Source organism: Tyto alba, unplaced genomic scaffold (genome assembly GCF_018691265.1).
Source record: "Tyto alba isolate M040663 unplaced genomic scaffold, T.alba_DEE_v4.0 Super-Scaffold_42, whole genome shotgun sequence".
NCBI classification, from domain to species: domain Eukaryota; kingdom Metazoa; phylum Chordata; class Aves; order Strigiformes; family Tytonidae; genus Tyto; species Tyto alba.
Genome location: NW_024881318.1, coordinates 4,344,383 through 4,358,970, shown reverse-complemented (window position 1 = coordinate 4,358,970; position 14,588 = coordinate 4,344,383). Strand labels below are relative to the sequence as shown.

Sequence of the window (14,588 nt, the reverse complement as noted above, 5' to 3'; positions counted from 1 at the left end):
CGGCCTCGCCTACAACTCCCGCCGGGCCGCGCGGCCTCCCCTGCGCATGCGCGCCGCCATTTTGTAACGGGACGGTCTCTTTTCCAAACCGCTGCGCGGCAAAACCCGGAGGAGCGGCCGGCGTGTGGGGTGGGGATGGTTTGGGGTTGCTTGAGGAGGGTTGGGTGGGGTCGGAGAATCTTTAGGGTGTTGTGGAGGGGCTGGGATGCTTTGGGCGCGTTTCCCCGCGCTGAGTGTGCTTTGTTGTGAGGGAAGGGGAACCGGGGGTGCCCGTCATGGCTGAGTCTTCCCGTGAGGGCTCACCCTTCTTCTCCCCGGGCTGTTGTGTGGGGATGAGGCCCTGGGAGGTCTCTGCCGGCTGCGTAGCCCTCAGGGCGGTGCTCTAACGCGGCTTTTCGGTTTTCCGGGGAAAACCACTTCGGCCTTGCAAGTACTGAGCCCCACTGTGCCTTTTTCAAATAAATTCTTATGTTGCTATTGCATGATGGTCTTTGTATGCATGCGATATTGGGTATAACTTAAACTGCAACATGACGGGGGGTTGCAACTCAGTGATCTCAAGGTCCCTTCCAGCCCAAACCATTCTATGAATCTATTCTACAATAACAAAATTAGATCTTTGTTACAGCACCCATTTCCTTAACACCTTAACAAATTTTCCCCAATGGTGTTTTACCTACAGGGATGAAATAAACGGTGAGGTTTCTTTCAGTGACCTTGGCCATCCATCCTGATTACAGCATTTAGAACTGGCCTGTACTTAAACTCTTACATTTACAGTTTGTGAAGTTACAAAGGCAGCTTAAATTGGGTTAACCTAATTGCATAGATAGGATGATTTTAAGTGCTCCCACGTGGCTTGTAAAATTCTTTTGCTGTGTGTACCCATTCCAGTTATATAAAAATATCTGCAAAAGTAATGACTTCCTACTCTTGTTACGTTGAGTTGCTTAGTTTTTTGTACTAAGCTACTTCTGTTTTTCTCCATGAACACAGCTCTTCTGAACTGATTCAGAAGTAGAAAGTTATGATACTTATGTGTGTCTTTGCTGAATTGTATGTTTAGTGACAAATGTCAGCAGTTCTTACAAGAAATCCTGTTCTTGCAAAACCAGAGTATTGAGATTCCTCTAGAAGTAGTGAGGAGCTGGATTTTCTTGCTCTTGTTATACTAAAGTTTCAATATAGAAGTTTTCCCTATTGTTATCTTCTTTTCCAGAGCCTTTATTTTCTGCCTTTGACTTTTCTAGGGGTGGCCAATATGTATGACAAACTTATTTGAGAAGCAGCAAGTTGAATAGCTAAATAGTAATTTTTAGGAAAATAATAGCTACAGAACAAAAGTAAAAAATCCTAGATACAGTTTATGAGAAGACATTTCAGCGCAGATGATCACTTGTGTATTTCTTTCTTTTTCCATTTAGATGGATTAAAAAGATGAGTGAAGATTCTAACAGAAACCTGGATACAAACCATGACAAGCTCAATAGAAGAAAGCAGTGTCTGCTCTCCTGATTCAACAGTATCTTCTCTTTTAACAAGCTATAGCATTGACAGCAGTAAGCCATACTCAAACAGCTTGATTCACTACAAGGACAAGCTTTACAGCTCTGCATCTGAGGCTTTGGAGGCTTATATTGAAGATTTTAATTTAAGTCTCACCTCTTCAGAAATCAGCACTGGAAAAATCTGCATATGTCAGAGCACTCCCAAACAAGTTAAGTTTTCAAAGAATCACACCAAAGGAAAACATGGTATGTCCCTGCAAATATGTTTAATAAGTTTTAGTGTTTGTTGTTCTTTTCATTTTCAGTGGTATTGCAACTCCTTGTCTCCCACCAGGCATGTTTTGTTGAAGGAATAGTCCCTGCACAACTGCTTGAAAGTCTTCATGGTATAGTAAATAACACTTGGTCATGGCTAGCAATATTTGTCATTCTCTGTAATGCTTTTTCATAAATGCTTGGTGAGAATTCATGACCGCACTCATAGATGCAATATTAAATTCCAGAGAATGGAATAGACATTGTATTTTCTATATGTGAATATATGCTGAAGACAGTGTAAATCATTGCTTAAACCCAAGTCTGGAAAAAAAAAATCTCAGTCTCCCTTCCAGAGTAAGTAACATTAAAATCTGACTGATGGAGTTCCCTTAAACACTGCTTTATCTTAGAATAAAACTTTCCTCTTATCCATTGATTTTTATGGAATGAAGTTTTGGGCCTGAAATCTAGCCCAGCTGGGTTTGAATTGTTTTTTTATAATTATTAGTTAGCTTGAATAAATAAATACTTAATGGATTCTGTGAACTTTTATGAGAAGATCTGGAGTAGATAACTGGGCTTGAGCTAATTTATATTGCAAAAGCTTTGTTCATAACATCTAAAATAACAAAGTCCTAAGTACAGGCAAACTTCATACCTGTCCCTGCCTGGGTTGCATTGGTGTGGATAGTTATGGTAGTATATTTTATTATTCAGGGCTTTTTTTTCTTCACCATAACCTATAACCTTCCTTTAACTTCACACCTTTCCTTTCTTTCTCTTACCAAGGCAGCTGTTTTTTAGCTGCGTTCAGCTTTTGGGTTATATTTTTCTAATACAAACCACCACTTATGTTTAACTGATTTCCCAAACAAAAATAAGCATTCTGATAGTCACTGAAAATGAGAAACTCTTCTGTAAAAGATGTCATTTCCTCACATTTTACTCTGAAATTTCTTTGTTGCTCTTCTCTGCAGAAGTCTCATTAGTTCTATTCACATTAGCTAGTTTGCATGTATGTTACAATAGTCTGTAATACTCAGAATTCACTTACTGATATTACAGTGAAAGAGAGAAAAAATAATTTCCAAGTACTAGCTGAGGAAAACCTGGTTTTGTGAATCAGTGTTTCATAGTTTCAGTAAAAAAAAAAAAAAAAAGGATTTGATGCTATATTTCTTCCCTGAAAAACTGTCAAGTCAAGTCTTACACAGCATGTTTCTGTAAAAATTGAGTTTAAAAGCCCATGACATGGCGACTTGAGTTGCAAGCTGTTGCTTTTAGCCATCTTTTTCTCTAGTAAATTTCCCCTGTTTCAACAGGGGGAAAGTCATCCCTAAAGTTTTACTGTGTGGAGGGAGTGTCGCTACTAGGACAGAAGTACTAAGCACATATCTGCATGTGAAACTAAAAATGGACTGTCGAATGTTGATTTCTTGTTTCTCTTTAAATTAAAAATTCAGATACTCAAAGCTGTAAATACTGTGTATGATGAAAGGAGGGGTAACTTGGCTGGGAAGGTTTTTATCAAGATTCTGATTAAAAACAGAACCACTCTTGCAAGAACTGTAATTCAGTACAGCCTGGTAAAGAATTATATTTCAGCTTTAAACTGTTACTTCATGTTAGATCTTACAAATGTATCCTTTTGGTATGCTTGAAGTTTAGCAATTCATATAAAATATCTTTGTTTTTCAGTATTGGATGATCTTAATCAGCACTCAGGATTAGGTTCTCTTGCTTCAGCCTTTAGAAGGCAAAGTGAGCGCGACCCAGACTTGATTAGTCTTGCGACGGATGATCTGTTAGCATTTCCAGCAGATGGATCACTGCCCTTTGTCCAGCGTAGTCCTTTTAAATCAAGGCATCAGAGTAGTGAGTGGAACAGAGGGTCCCTCAAAACATCTTCCTGCCCTTCCCAAACCTCATCGCTCGATACTGAAAGCAGTTTCCGTCTCCCCAAGAGCGGGAAGGCTGTTGCTCACCAGAATCTGCACAAAGACTTCAGTAAAAAGAAATGTGCTGTGTATACACCTGATAGGTACAATTCTGTCTCCTCTAAAGGAAGTTTGAGACCCTTGTCCTTTGAAGAGAACTCTAACACTTTTAAGAATTATCCAAGGTGGCTTACCAGTCAGAAGTCCGACTTAAGTGTATCGGAGATAAGTAGTATTCCCAATTTTCACTACCCAGTCTGGCTTAAGAGTTACAACCTTTTTTCTGATTCAGCTGAAGAAAGTGATGGTCAAAATTTTAATAGAGAAGGCAAATCCATCTCTTCACAAACTTTTGAGAGCCTGAAAGAAAGGCACTCTGTAGATAAAGACAGTTCTGATTATTTTGAACAAAAGGGTTGCCTGGATCTTGGAGGTGATAACAAAGTAGAAGAAAGTTGCAACTATGACAGTCCAGATGCATGCTTCCCATTTGAAAACTCTCTTTTGAGACATGGTAGAAAGCCATTCAGAGGTAAGTATATTTCATATAATTTGTTTTTTTGACTTTGAAGGTATGGGTGTAAAGACATTTTACATTTTTTTAAACCAACATTCTCTAGCTGTGTTAGTCTGACTGCACTGGACAGTAGGTTTATTCACTTCCATCTTTGACAAATGACTCAAAGCACTTACTAGTAGTTGACCAAGTTAAACAGCTTTTATGCTGTAAGCTTTCATATATAAATCAATATTTAAGCATTCCTTTTACAGCAAAGTATTTATTACAATGGCATATTTAGTACCTTACTGCAAGACAATGACAGTAACTCCATAAATATTTTAATAGAATTTCAAGCATTAAATTAAATCACATGAACTGTAACTTTGGGGGAGAGAGATTCCTAAACATTGGTGTAAATGAACCTGTCAAACTGGCAAAAAAACACCATTTATTGTGCAGTTTTTTTCTCGACATTACACAGTCAGCAGGAGATATTTGTAACCCATATGTTGAGGTTATCCATTGCCTTTGGTTTATGTAACGACTTTCCTTGGGAATCTCTCATGGTAGCTACTCTTTGCAGCAGGCCATCACTCCTCAGAAGCAGGGAGGTCCTGCCATGGTGAAGCACTATCTTTGTATTATGAAATATCAGCAAGATGAAAATGTTGGATATAAAAATGCCTGCAAATACCTTTCTAATGATGAACTTTAAATACAGGATTACATCTTTTTTCTTTTTTTTTTTCCCACAGAACATTTTACCAATCATAAACAGGCTATGTATAAAAAAATGTATGAGAATGTGTCTGTCACTTTGAGTGCTTGTCTCAAGATGTTTTTAAAGGGGAGTCCTGTATGTGATTGTATGATTGTATATGTGATTTTCATGTATATGTTTACATGATTTCTCCCACGGGTGTCTGTAAAAGCAGCTTTAGAAAAACCTGTATGAAATAATAAGAAAACTATTACTTACAGCAAAACTAAACAGAAAACTAAAACTTACAGTATTAATAAGTAATGTTGTGAATTAATATTCAGTATATAGCATGAAAACACATGAAAAACATTACATAATCCTGAATGCTGCATATGATACTTGTTTTACATAAGTTAGGAAAAGAAACACTTGACTATTTTAAATGCTCTTCTGGCTAGAACCATGCAGATCCCATTTGGTGCAGATGATTTACATGCCATACTGCCATACCATGATAACCAAAGGAGTTGTATGGGTGCTATATGCTGTGTAAAATGTTTTCAGTGCAAATTAATTTGTAGCAATTTTCTCTGAGTATTACATAGAATTAAAAGGAAAGTGGAAATAATGCCCTTGAAGAGGGTTGGACCCATAGCATCCTTGTTTTTTTTAGAAGAGCAGCTTGAGCTCCTTACCTTGAAGGCTGACAGAGGTCTGGAGGGTTCAACTGAAGATTTGTCAAGTAATCTGGAAAATGATGTCACTCCTTCTACAATAGATATACTAGGAGCAGAAAGATCATGGGAAAATGCTCCAGGTGCTCTGTAAGTAAAGATATTTTGGACTCATTTGTGAAAATGTAATGTATTTAATTGCTTTTGTATAGAAGTAATGGTTCTGTGGCTTGTACATAAATAAAAGATTTACGATGAGATTTCTTGCTGGTGCTAGATGTTTGGTATTTCAAGGTCAGGGTATTGGTGCACTGCTTTCTCTTTGTCATAGCCTTGTGGAGAGTGCCGTCGATATTACTTACTGTTGCCTTTTAATACCTTTGTGTATTAGTGATATATAAGAAACATTTATTTCAAGAGAAAAACTATTTAATGGAACTTAAATTGTCAGATTTACTAGTTTATGATTAATAATTTATGAAGAAGAACTTAATAGCGGTAAGTCCATTTGTTAAAGAAAGTGTGTGGCCTTGCAAAGTTTTGGAGCTGTCTTGGAAGTGAAATTTCAGTTGTTGAAGAACTGAAAGGTTATTTCATGGGATTGAGGAATGCTAAAAAATCAATACTAGAATTGCCTCCAGGTTTTAAGAAGCAGCTAGGTGTGTGTGATTCTGGGTGTTGTCTGTAGTCTCCCTTTACCCCAGCAGACTTTGTACTTTTGGTTCATTTTAGCAATGTTTATTAGGTGAGTAAAAGTCTCAAACCGCAGCATTCCTGTACGTGATAATAGCAGCGATACTATTCATGCTGTAAGAGAGACTAAGAATCTAACCTTCTGCTAGTAACCAGAATACCCACATAAGAGAACATCAGTGGAAATCAAACTTCATTAATATCTGGTTTTGAGATTACTAGCTTTGAATTAAAATACTTTAGAGAGTGTAGAGGAATTAGCAGCCCATAAGCAGAAGGTAACTATTTTTCTTGAGATGTTGAGTATTAATGGAGGAATACCAGGTGTAAGAAGAACTTCCTTGTATACTAGATAATAGCTAAGAATTGCTTACCTTTTTGGTTTAGTGGGTTTTTATGGCTACCCAGGTTTTAATTATCCTGGCAAAACTGGAAAAAAACAGTTGTGCGTTTCTCTAGTGCTGCCAGAACTATCCAGTGCCCCCTTGGTGTTGCATCGATGCAATATATCTGGTTTCATCTCACTAACTATCCTAAACCAATTCTTTTAGTTTATAAACCTGTTACTATTCTTCATTGCATATTTAATGTTGCTTCAGCAAACCACCAGTGCCTGTGTGCTGTGAGGACGTGGAGAATGCTCTACCATTCCCCAAGGCAGATATCATACATAAGTTCTTGGAAGACTGTTTAAATGACAAAAATAAGGTCAGTGAAATGGAGTATTTATTTCTGAGAGTGCCTAAAATATATAAGACTAGTAAATATAAGAAAGGGGAATACCTGTAAATTGATTTTCCTTCTTGTATCATATATAAATTAGGAAGTGTAACTGCAGTAGCTTAGTCATATTTGAGCTTGATGAATTCATAGAGTTATTAAATCTTATAATCTTAGCCTTGGTCACAATTATGATTAAAAAAACATCTAACTATAAAATGTTAGTAATAGTTTGACTTTTACACTCCATATTTTGTTGAAATAATAATTTTCCTGCTCTGAGTGAAGGAAGACAATTTTTTTGTTATTGATGTATTGAATACTACTAATCTCCTAGCTGCCTGATGTACTGTTGGGTATGAGTCAAATTCAAGAGGTAGGTTAAGTAACGTTTCTTATTATTTATGCTGTGGCACTGGAGTTGGATCATGGCTTGAATTTACTCTCTTCAGATTAGTCATTATTTTATTCCCATTCTTACATAATAATCACCTTCTTGGCAGTCTTAATATTGTTCAGTCTTTCATTTTAATTATATGAACCCTTTATCCTTTTCTCAGTTAGGGAGATTAGCAGTGAGCCCAGTATTCCAGTTGAAAGGCATACTCTTAATTTATGTACTGATACATTTCCTTTACTTTCTGCCCTATAGTCCTTGAATCCTAACTGCTCTAAGATTCTGTTTTCCCATCCTGTAGTAAACAGAACATTGCCCTCTTAAGTTTTTTCACTGTGGCACATACTTCTGTTTCCCTGCGGAGTTAGTTGACACAGAACCCAACAATGTGCACTAGTAATTCAAATTTTTCTGTCTGGTGACAATGTTGTTTCACTGTATTTCACCCTTCATGCTTCCAGTTCTGTTAGATCATCAGACATTCCTAGAGATAAGTATTTCTAGATTATCCACAAATTTTCGTCACTGGGTGTTAATCTGCTGCTTTTCTGATCATAGAACGAGCACATATCATATAGATGCTAATTATATGAATAAATCTGTGTATCATTAAGGAAGCTTACTTGCTCTATCAGTTATGAAATGTTGAAACATGTTCTAGCACTGCTGTCATAACGTTACAAGGACTGGCACTCTTAATATTCTGGAATTGTTTTACACAAGCCAAGGCTGAGGCCTTTCTGTGCTGCTTCATGTCTTCCTAACTATGTATGGACAGTGATTTCACAGACAGTGGCATAAATTAAGATGAAACCATGTAGCATCATACATGTACAATTTATAAAAAGATCTTAAAAGGTAGAGGGAAACACTCGTAGAAATTAGCCTTTAAATTGTTTCAGGGAAGCTTCAAACAGGTAGAGGGAAACGCTTGTAGGTATTAACCTTTAAATTATTTCAGGGAAACTTCAAACAAGTAGAGGGAAACACTCATAGAAATTAGGCTTTAAATTGTTTCAGGGAAACTTCAGAAGTTGGCTGTTTTGTTTTGTTTTTTTATGTGCACTGCAGCATGAACAAATTGTTTGGGTTTTGGTTTAGGATGCTGCTTTTTCTGGAGGTCATCACCACAGACCCCTGGAAGCTTTGAAGCTAATGTTGTTTAAACTTCAAGCGATTCGGGGAAGTTTAAGCCGGAATGAAACTGCTGAGCAAAAAGAAGAGCTTGAAAAAGTGAGTAGTCTGTTTCCTTGCGTTGTATCTTGTCAAAACCGATGTGCTGTGTCCGCTCCCGCGAAAAATTGTCAGTCCTTTTATAAACTTGGTTTCCAGTCATTTTAGAGCGCTGCCAGCAGATTCAATCCAGTTTCCAGCAGCTGCTCGAGATTGCTGCGCCCTAATTCCACTCCTCTCCCCCCCCCCCCCCCCCCCCGTGTCTCGTTGCTGCTGGGGCGAAGTGGGGGCCCCACTTTGCCTTCCGCTGCAGTCCCTCCTGCTCGCAAGGACGCGCTGCAGAAAGCAGGGCTGGCAAGCCAGGAGGTGGCGACATTTGAGGCGAGCGCATTGCTCTCTGCTGCTCTGGCAATATCTGTGGCCTGGAAAAAAAGCTGCCTGCTGAGAGTATCTCCGTTAATTCGAGGATTTGAAGGGCGTGTACCAAGCTTTTAAAAAAGCCAGATGTTCTCAGATGCTCTGTCCTTGCCTCCTTCGGCATCAGTGCATTGGTATTTTGTAGCGCTTCCGTTTCAAAATGATTTCACAGACTTTAGTATCTCTTCTTATCTTTTTCATAATGTTGCCTGCTTACAGTTCTTAAACCTTCTGTCCTATAATCAGTAGTGCGTGAAATGTTCCGTATAGATCTGGATCAGGCAGGTTGGGGGAATGAGCTGATGGGAACCTCGTGAAATTCAACAGCGGCAAATGCAAGGCCTTGTACTTAAGAAGGAGGAAACCCTCACAGCAATACAGGCTGTGGACTGCCTGGCTGGGAATCTGCTCTGTTGAAAATGCCTCAGAGGTCTCAGTAGGTACAAGCTGGACACGAGCAATCTGTGTGCCCTGGCAGCCAAGGAGGAACAGCAGAGTCTGGGCTATATGAACAGGAGCAGAGTCAATGGATCAAGAGAAATGATTGTCCCTCTGTATCCTCCAGCATTTATTACGCCACATCTTCGTTGGGGACACGGGCAGCGGGATCGATGCACCCTCAGCAAGTTCCCCGACAGCACCGAGCTGGATGGTGGGGGGCACGCTGAGGGCAGGGGTGGCATCCAGAGGGACCTGGGCAGGCTGGAGAGGGGGGCCCGGGCAAACCTCCTGGGGTTCAACAAGGCCAAGGGCAAGGTCCTGCCCGGGGGCCGGGGCGATCCCCAGCACAAACCCAGGCTGGGCCCTCGAGGAGCGGCTGGAGAGCAGCCCCAAGGAGAGGGGCTGGGGGTGCTGGGGGGGGGAAAACTGCCCGTGAGGCAGCCCCGTGCGCTGGCAGCCCAGAACCCACCCGTGCCCTGGGCTGCAGCCAGAGCAGGGGGGGCAGCAGGGCCAGGGAGGGGATTCTCCCCCTCTGCTCTGCTCTGGGGAGACCCCCCTGCAGTGCTGGGGCCAGCTCGGGGGCCCCCAACAGCAGAAGGACCCGGAGCTGCTCGAGCGGGGCCAGAGGAGGCCACGGAGATGCTGGGGGGGCTGGAGCAGCTCCCCTGGGGGGCCAGGTTGAGAGAGTTGGGGGGGGTTCAGCCTAAAAAACTGAGAGAGGGAAGATTTAGGTGAGATCTAAGGCAGAAATTCCTCCCTGTGCGGGGGGGTGAGGCGCTGGCCCAGGGTGCCCAGAGCAGCTGTGGGTGCCCCCTCCCTGGAAGGGTTCAAGGCCAGGTTGGACGGGGCTGGGAGCACCCTGGGCTGGGGGAAGGGGGCCCTGACCGGGGCAGAGGGGTTGAGATTAAGTGATTTTTAAGGTCCCTTCCCACCCAAACCATTCAGTGATTCTATACTACTGCATCCAGGATTAGGCCCCTCACTTCAGGAGAGACATTAATAAGCTGGTGGAGGGGCACCGAGGTGGTTGGGGGCACAGCACTTGTTTCTGGAGGGTAGTGGAGAGAACTGGGCTTGTTCAGACTAGAGAAGGGAAAGTTTGGGGGGACCTAATAGATGTTTCCCTGCACCCGAGGAAGGTATTGGGAAGATGGAGCTGGGATCTTCATAGGTGGAAGGATGAGACACAAGCATAAATTGAAACAGGAGGTTCACACTGAACACTGGGAGAAACTTGTTAACCCTGAAGATGGCCAAGCACTGGAACAAATTGTTCAAGGGAGGTTGTGCAGTCTCTGTCCTTGGAGGCTTTCAAGATTTCACTGGATAAAGCCCCGAATAACGTGCTGTAACCTCATAGCTGCCTCTGCTTTGAGCAGGAGCCCACTCCCTGAGGTCCCTCCCCACCTGAATTACTTTATGATGCTATAAAGTTATTTGCGATACTTTCCAGTGCAATGTGCTATAAAAATGAAATGTTTTCTGTCGTATTTCACCTGCTCTTGCTTCCTTCAGTTAACACATTTCTTTCTTTGTTTTAAGCTTTCTAAAAAAGCAGAGGCTGAATTAAAACTGTGTGACAGTGAGAGAATCCCGCTTACTAATTCTATTCGGAAGTAAGTGACTTTTCTGACTTTTCACTGTTTTCAGAAAGTGCAGAAGAGAAATGATAAATTAGTTGAGAGAGTTGTAATCTGATCTGAAAATTTTAAGAACAAGCCAGTAGTGAATAATTAAAAGCATGGCAGTTCATGGAGCAGGGAAATATCTAGTGTGAATACAGAGATGTATCTGTGAATAAACAGTTGTATTTCATCTCTATCAATGGATTATTGCTACATATAAATGGGCTTTAAAATAATCAGACTTGGAGGAATTTGCAACATGGGACAAAGTGTTTGCTTGCTTTTTTTTACTACAGTTGAGAAAAAAATTGCTAGAAAACATATTTCATTAATGAAATCAGAGTCTTACTGAACAGTTAAGTGACTAAAGAAATAATAAGTTTCAGAAAAGTCAGAATGGAAAATGGGTTAATTATATAGAACATTTGTTTCAACAAAACTGTGTTGCAGTACAGTTTTATACTGTAATGTAAAATTAAAATATGTTTTTTAATTTTAAAAAATGCAGTAACTTTCAGTATTGATATGCTGTTGTATGACATAATATTTTGCAGTGTTTAACTTCCTGTGTTAAATACCCACTCACTAATAATTTAATCGAAACTCTTTGTGTGAGCACCTGTATTTGAGAAGATATATTTAAAATTTCAGTTACAAAAAGTGTTTTATTTTTTTACAAAAAACATCTTGGCGTATTTTACAATCTAAAACAGAGTAAGTGGAACAGTTAGACATAGGGATGTAAACCCTATATAATATCATTTAAACTGTTAATCTGTTTGTAAGAAATCAGTGTTGTTAAAGTCTTAATTTTTCCTTATCTAGGGCTTTACACCACTTGTCACGTCTTAAAAGTCTTGTTGAAGATAACAGTAACCAACAAGAGCAGACCGATGATCAAGAAGAAGATAAACAACAAAAAAAATAAGAGAATAATCCGTGAAGCTGATATCTAAGAATATTTTAATATTGTGTAATTTAAATAATATTCCAGCCTGACCACTGGTCAACGTGTTTTTGAAAGCTGAACCAGTGCAGTGTTCTCAAAAATGTTGTATTCAGTATTCCTGTACATATTCATTACTTCAAAGTTTAATTGTTAGTGCTTCCAGTAGGCTCTAACGATATGTGAGAAGAGATACTACTTTTGAAAGAATATTTCATTAAAATAACGTTAACATTTTCATGGAGGAAAGTCTGTGTTTATCAAAATTTACAAAAAATACTAGACAATTTGCCAATTCTAGACATCATTACGTGGCTTCTTAGAAACAGGGGGAGCTCAGTATCGTGTGTAAAGTTAAGCAGTAAATTTTAGCAATCATATAATTACATAGTTCTTCCAGTCCTGTTCTTTCTAACAGGACTTGAGCTGATGTAACTGTATGCTCCTTGTTCCCCAGCTGCAAATTTATGTACAATTTACACATATGTTTTATCAAAAAGTGTCCGAAGTTTTTCTGAATTGTTCCTCCTTTTCACATCCACAGGAAGCCTGGCTCTTTGGAGCATCGAGTGCTGAGCCAACAGCTGGATTTCCCTGGTACTGGGAATTCCTCATCTCCCTTCCATTTTCCTTGGCTTTATTCTTCGCTTTAGAGCATAAAAAAAATCCTTCAGTGGGCCTGAACAGGCAAAGGAATGATAGAAGATTTTTATTTTTTATTTTTTTTTCAGCGTGACTGGATAGAATTAGCGTGTGAAAGCCACTGATAAGCACTGGAACTCGTGCAGGGGAGAGAGGAGTAGGTCTTACCCCGTTTGGCAAGAGCAAATTGAGAGACAGAGAAAAGCTGTAAGTAGTAATTTGAGTTGTGAGTTGAAATATAGTGACAGAACATTTTGAAAGAAGCGTTTTGTACCTCTTCTGAGGCTTATATAATGCAACCTAGCTCTTTGTGCTGTCAGTAAATAAAATGTGTATGGCAACAACTGTTTGCTTTTAATCTGGATGTTTATAAGTACACGTGACAAAGCACATATATGAGTATGTTCTGAGAAATGAAATAGAAACCAGAAGAAAAAGTAGAAGGAAGATTAGCTACATATTTCTCCCATCTTCCTGTTCCGAATTAGTAGGGAGAGAATAAATGACTTCATTTTATGAACGTTGTGGCATCATGAGAACAGGGGTGGATCCTAAGTAAGGCGTAATAATGTATTTCAGACAGATTTTATTAGTCTTTCTCAAATGCTGAGAGGTAGATCTGAAATCAGAGTACAGAAAACAAAAGCTTTCTTGTAGAAGCTTTTATAAAGCATTGCATTGCTGAGACGTAAACGTACGTAGCCATATATATCCATATACTGGGGGTATAACTGTTGTCTGTATCTGTTGGCCAGAGGTCATTTTATCAAAAAAAATCAGATGTGCAAGGAAAGATAAGGTGTTTTTTTTTCCCTGGCATCACGTGTGTCTTTTTTATTAATTCCTTCATGAAGAATTTTTATATCCATATTGTTGAGATTCCTCATTCTTTGGAGTTGTTTGTTTTTTGTTTTTTTTTATTCTCCAGATATTTCTCCTTCAGCATTTTAATGTGCTTTGGAGAATAACAGCACAACTTTCTTTGGGTTTTGTTTTACACAGACCCAGGTAACAAGTAAAACTATTGACATGACTGACTATTCATATTTACTGACTTTATATTGGCCAGGTCCAAAAGGCTTTGATCATGGTTGACTGTGAGGTCTGTACCACACAAAATAAAAGTACCTTAAGCATATATAAGTGAGAGATTAGTGACATTTTCTAGTTATAGACAACAGAAATTCAAATTAGAATAGAATAAAATAAAAAAAAACAGCAATAAAACCTCATTAGTAAGTAGAGACAACTGGTGTCACATAAAAATATTTTTTTTTTTTACACGCCATCAAGATTTTATGGCTATTAAACATTATTTTAAAGAGGGATTTGATCCCTTATATAGCAATAGGAAAAAAATAACTTTTTGATTGTAATATGCTGGTCAGTTCTTGCAGTTATAGGTGGAATTTAGTTCGCTTACAAGTTAGAATAAGGAAGTTGCCACTCAGGGAAAAAAAAAAAAAGAACTATGTTAATTAAGTACTAAACAAAAGTAATTGCTATATCCAAGGTGTCAGTGATGTTCTTGTCCTTGAGGCTAGATCAGAGAAAAGGGATTTTGCTGCACTACAGTCTTCTGTAGTGACAGTGGGGAAAACAAAAAGAAAGACGGAAACCTGGATTTGGAGGAAATACTAAAATAAAAGAGCAGGACTAGATAGAAGGAAAGGTACTGTTTCTCAGCAAGTTACAAGGACTGTTTGCTAAGGATGTACACAAGTATTTGTGATCCTATGTATTTGCATATACAGGAAATCTTTTATGAGGAGGGCACTTCCTGAATTACAGTGTGTATATATATATATCAGTAAAACGGAGCTGAGGGAAGTGAAGGTTTTGATGAAGACAAGTATTGGGCTCTTCAATCTTGATAAGACCACATCTGGTAAGACTCTGGCTTGGCACGGTGGGAGGAAAATAAGGGGGATTTTTGTCTCAGGGTTTTTTTT

The 14,588-nt window shown here is 39.3% G+C and overlaps 2 protein-coding genes across 6 annotated transcripts in view; both read left to right on the top strand.

The window, feature by feature from the left end:
* The first annotated feature begins 46 nt into the window (after nt 1-46).
* On the top strand, nt 47-12,980 carry CUNH18orf54 (chromosome unknown C18orf54 homolog). Of its 3 annotated transcripts, XR_006166678.1 has the most exons (9): nt 47-129; nt 1,425-1,754; nt 3,465-4,235; nt 5,582-5,732; nt 6,875-6,983; nt 8,494-8,625; nt 10,966-11,039; nt 11,874-12,591; nt 12,726-12,980. XR_006166678.1 is itself a non-coding variant. In XM_032999726.1 (8 exons), exons 2-8 carry the CDS (start codon nt 1,475-1,477, stop codon nt 11,974-11,976), a joined length of 1,620 nt encoding a protein of 539 aa, XP_032855617.1. In that variant the 5' UTR covers nt 47-129; nt 1,425-1,474; the 3' UTR covers nt 11,977-12,980. The 3 variants fall into 3 exon arrangements, 2 of the variants coding, with proteins under 2 accessions (XP_032855617.1, XP_042660630.1); XM_032999726.1 differs by having other exon boundaries at nt 11,874-12,980; XM_042804696.1 differs by lacking the exon at nt 3,465-4,235 and having other exon boundaries at nt 11,874-12,980.
* LOC104357113 overlaps nt 12,758-14,588 on the top strand; it is a 20,576-nt gene continuing 18,745 nt past the window's right edge. For all 3 annotated transcript variants that reach the window (XR_004408102.2, XM_042804697.1, XM_032999727.1), the window contains exons 1-2: nt 12,758-12,843; nt 14,391-14,524. The gene's annotated coding sequence lies outside the window, so the exon portion shown is untranslated. The remainder of the gene's footprint in view (nt 12,844-14,390; nt 14,525-14,588) is intronic.

Coding starts and splice junctions, on each gene's coding strand:
- CUNH18orf54 (XM_032999726.1), top strand. CDS start 1,475: ATGACAAGCTCAATAGAAGAAAGCAGTGTCTGCTCTCCTGATTCAACA. Junction 5,733..6,874: donor GAAAATGCTCCAGGTGCTCT/GTAAGTAAAGAT, acceptor ATGTTGCTTCAG/CAAACCACCAGTGCCTGTGT. Junction 6,984..8,493: donor GTTTAAATGACAAAAATAAG/GTCAGTGAAATG, acceptor GTTTTGGTTTAG/GATGCTGCTTTTTCTGGAGG.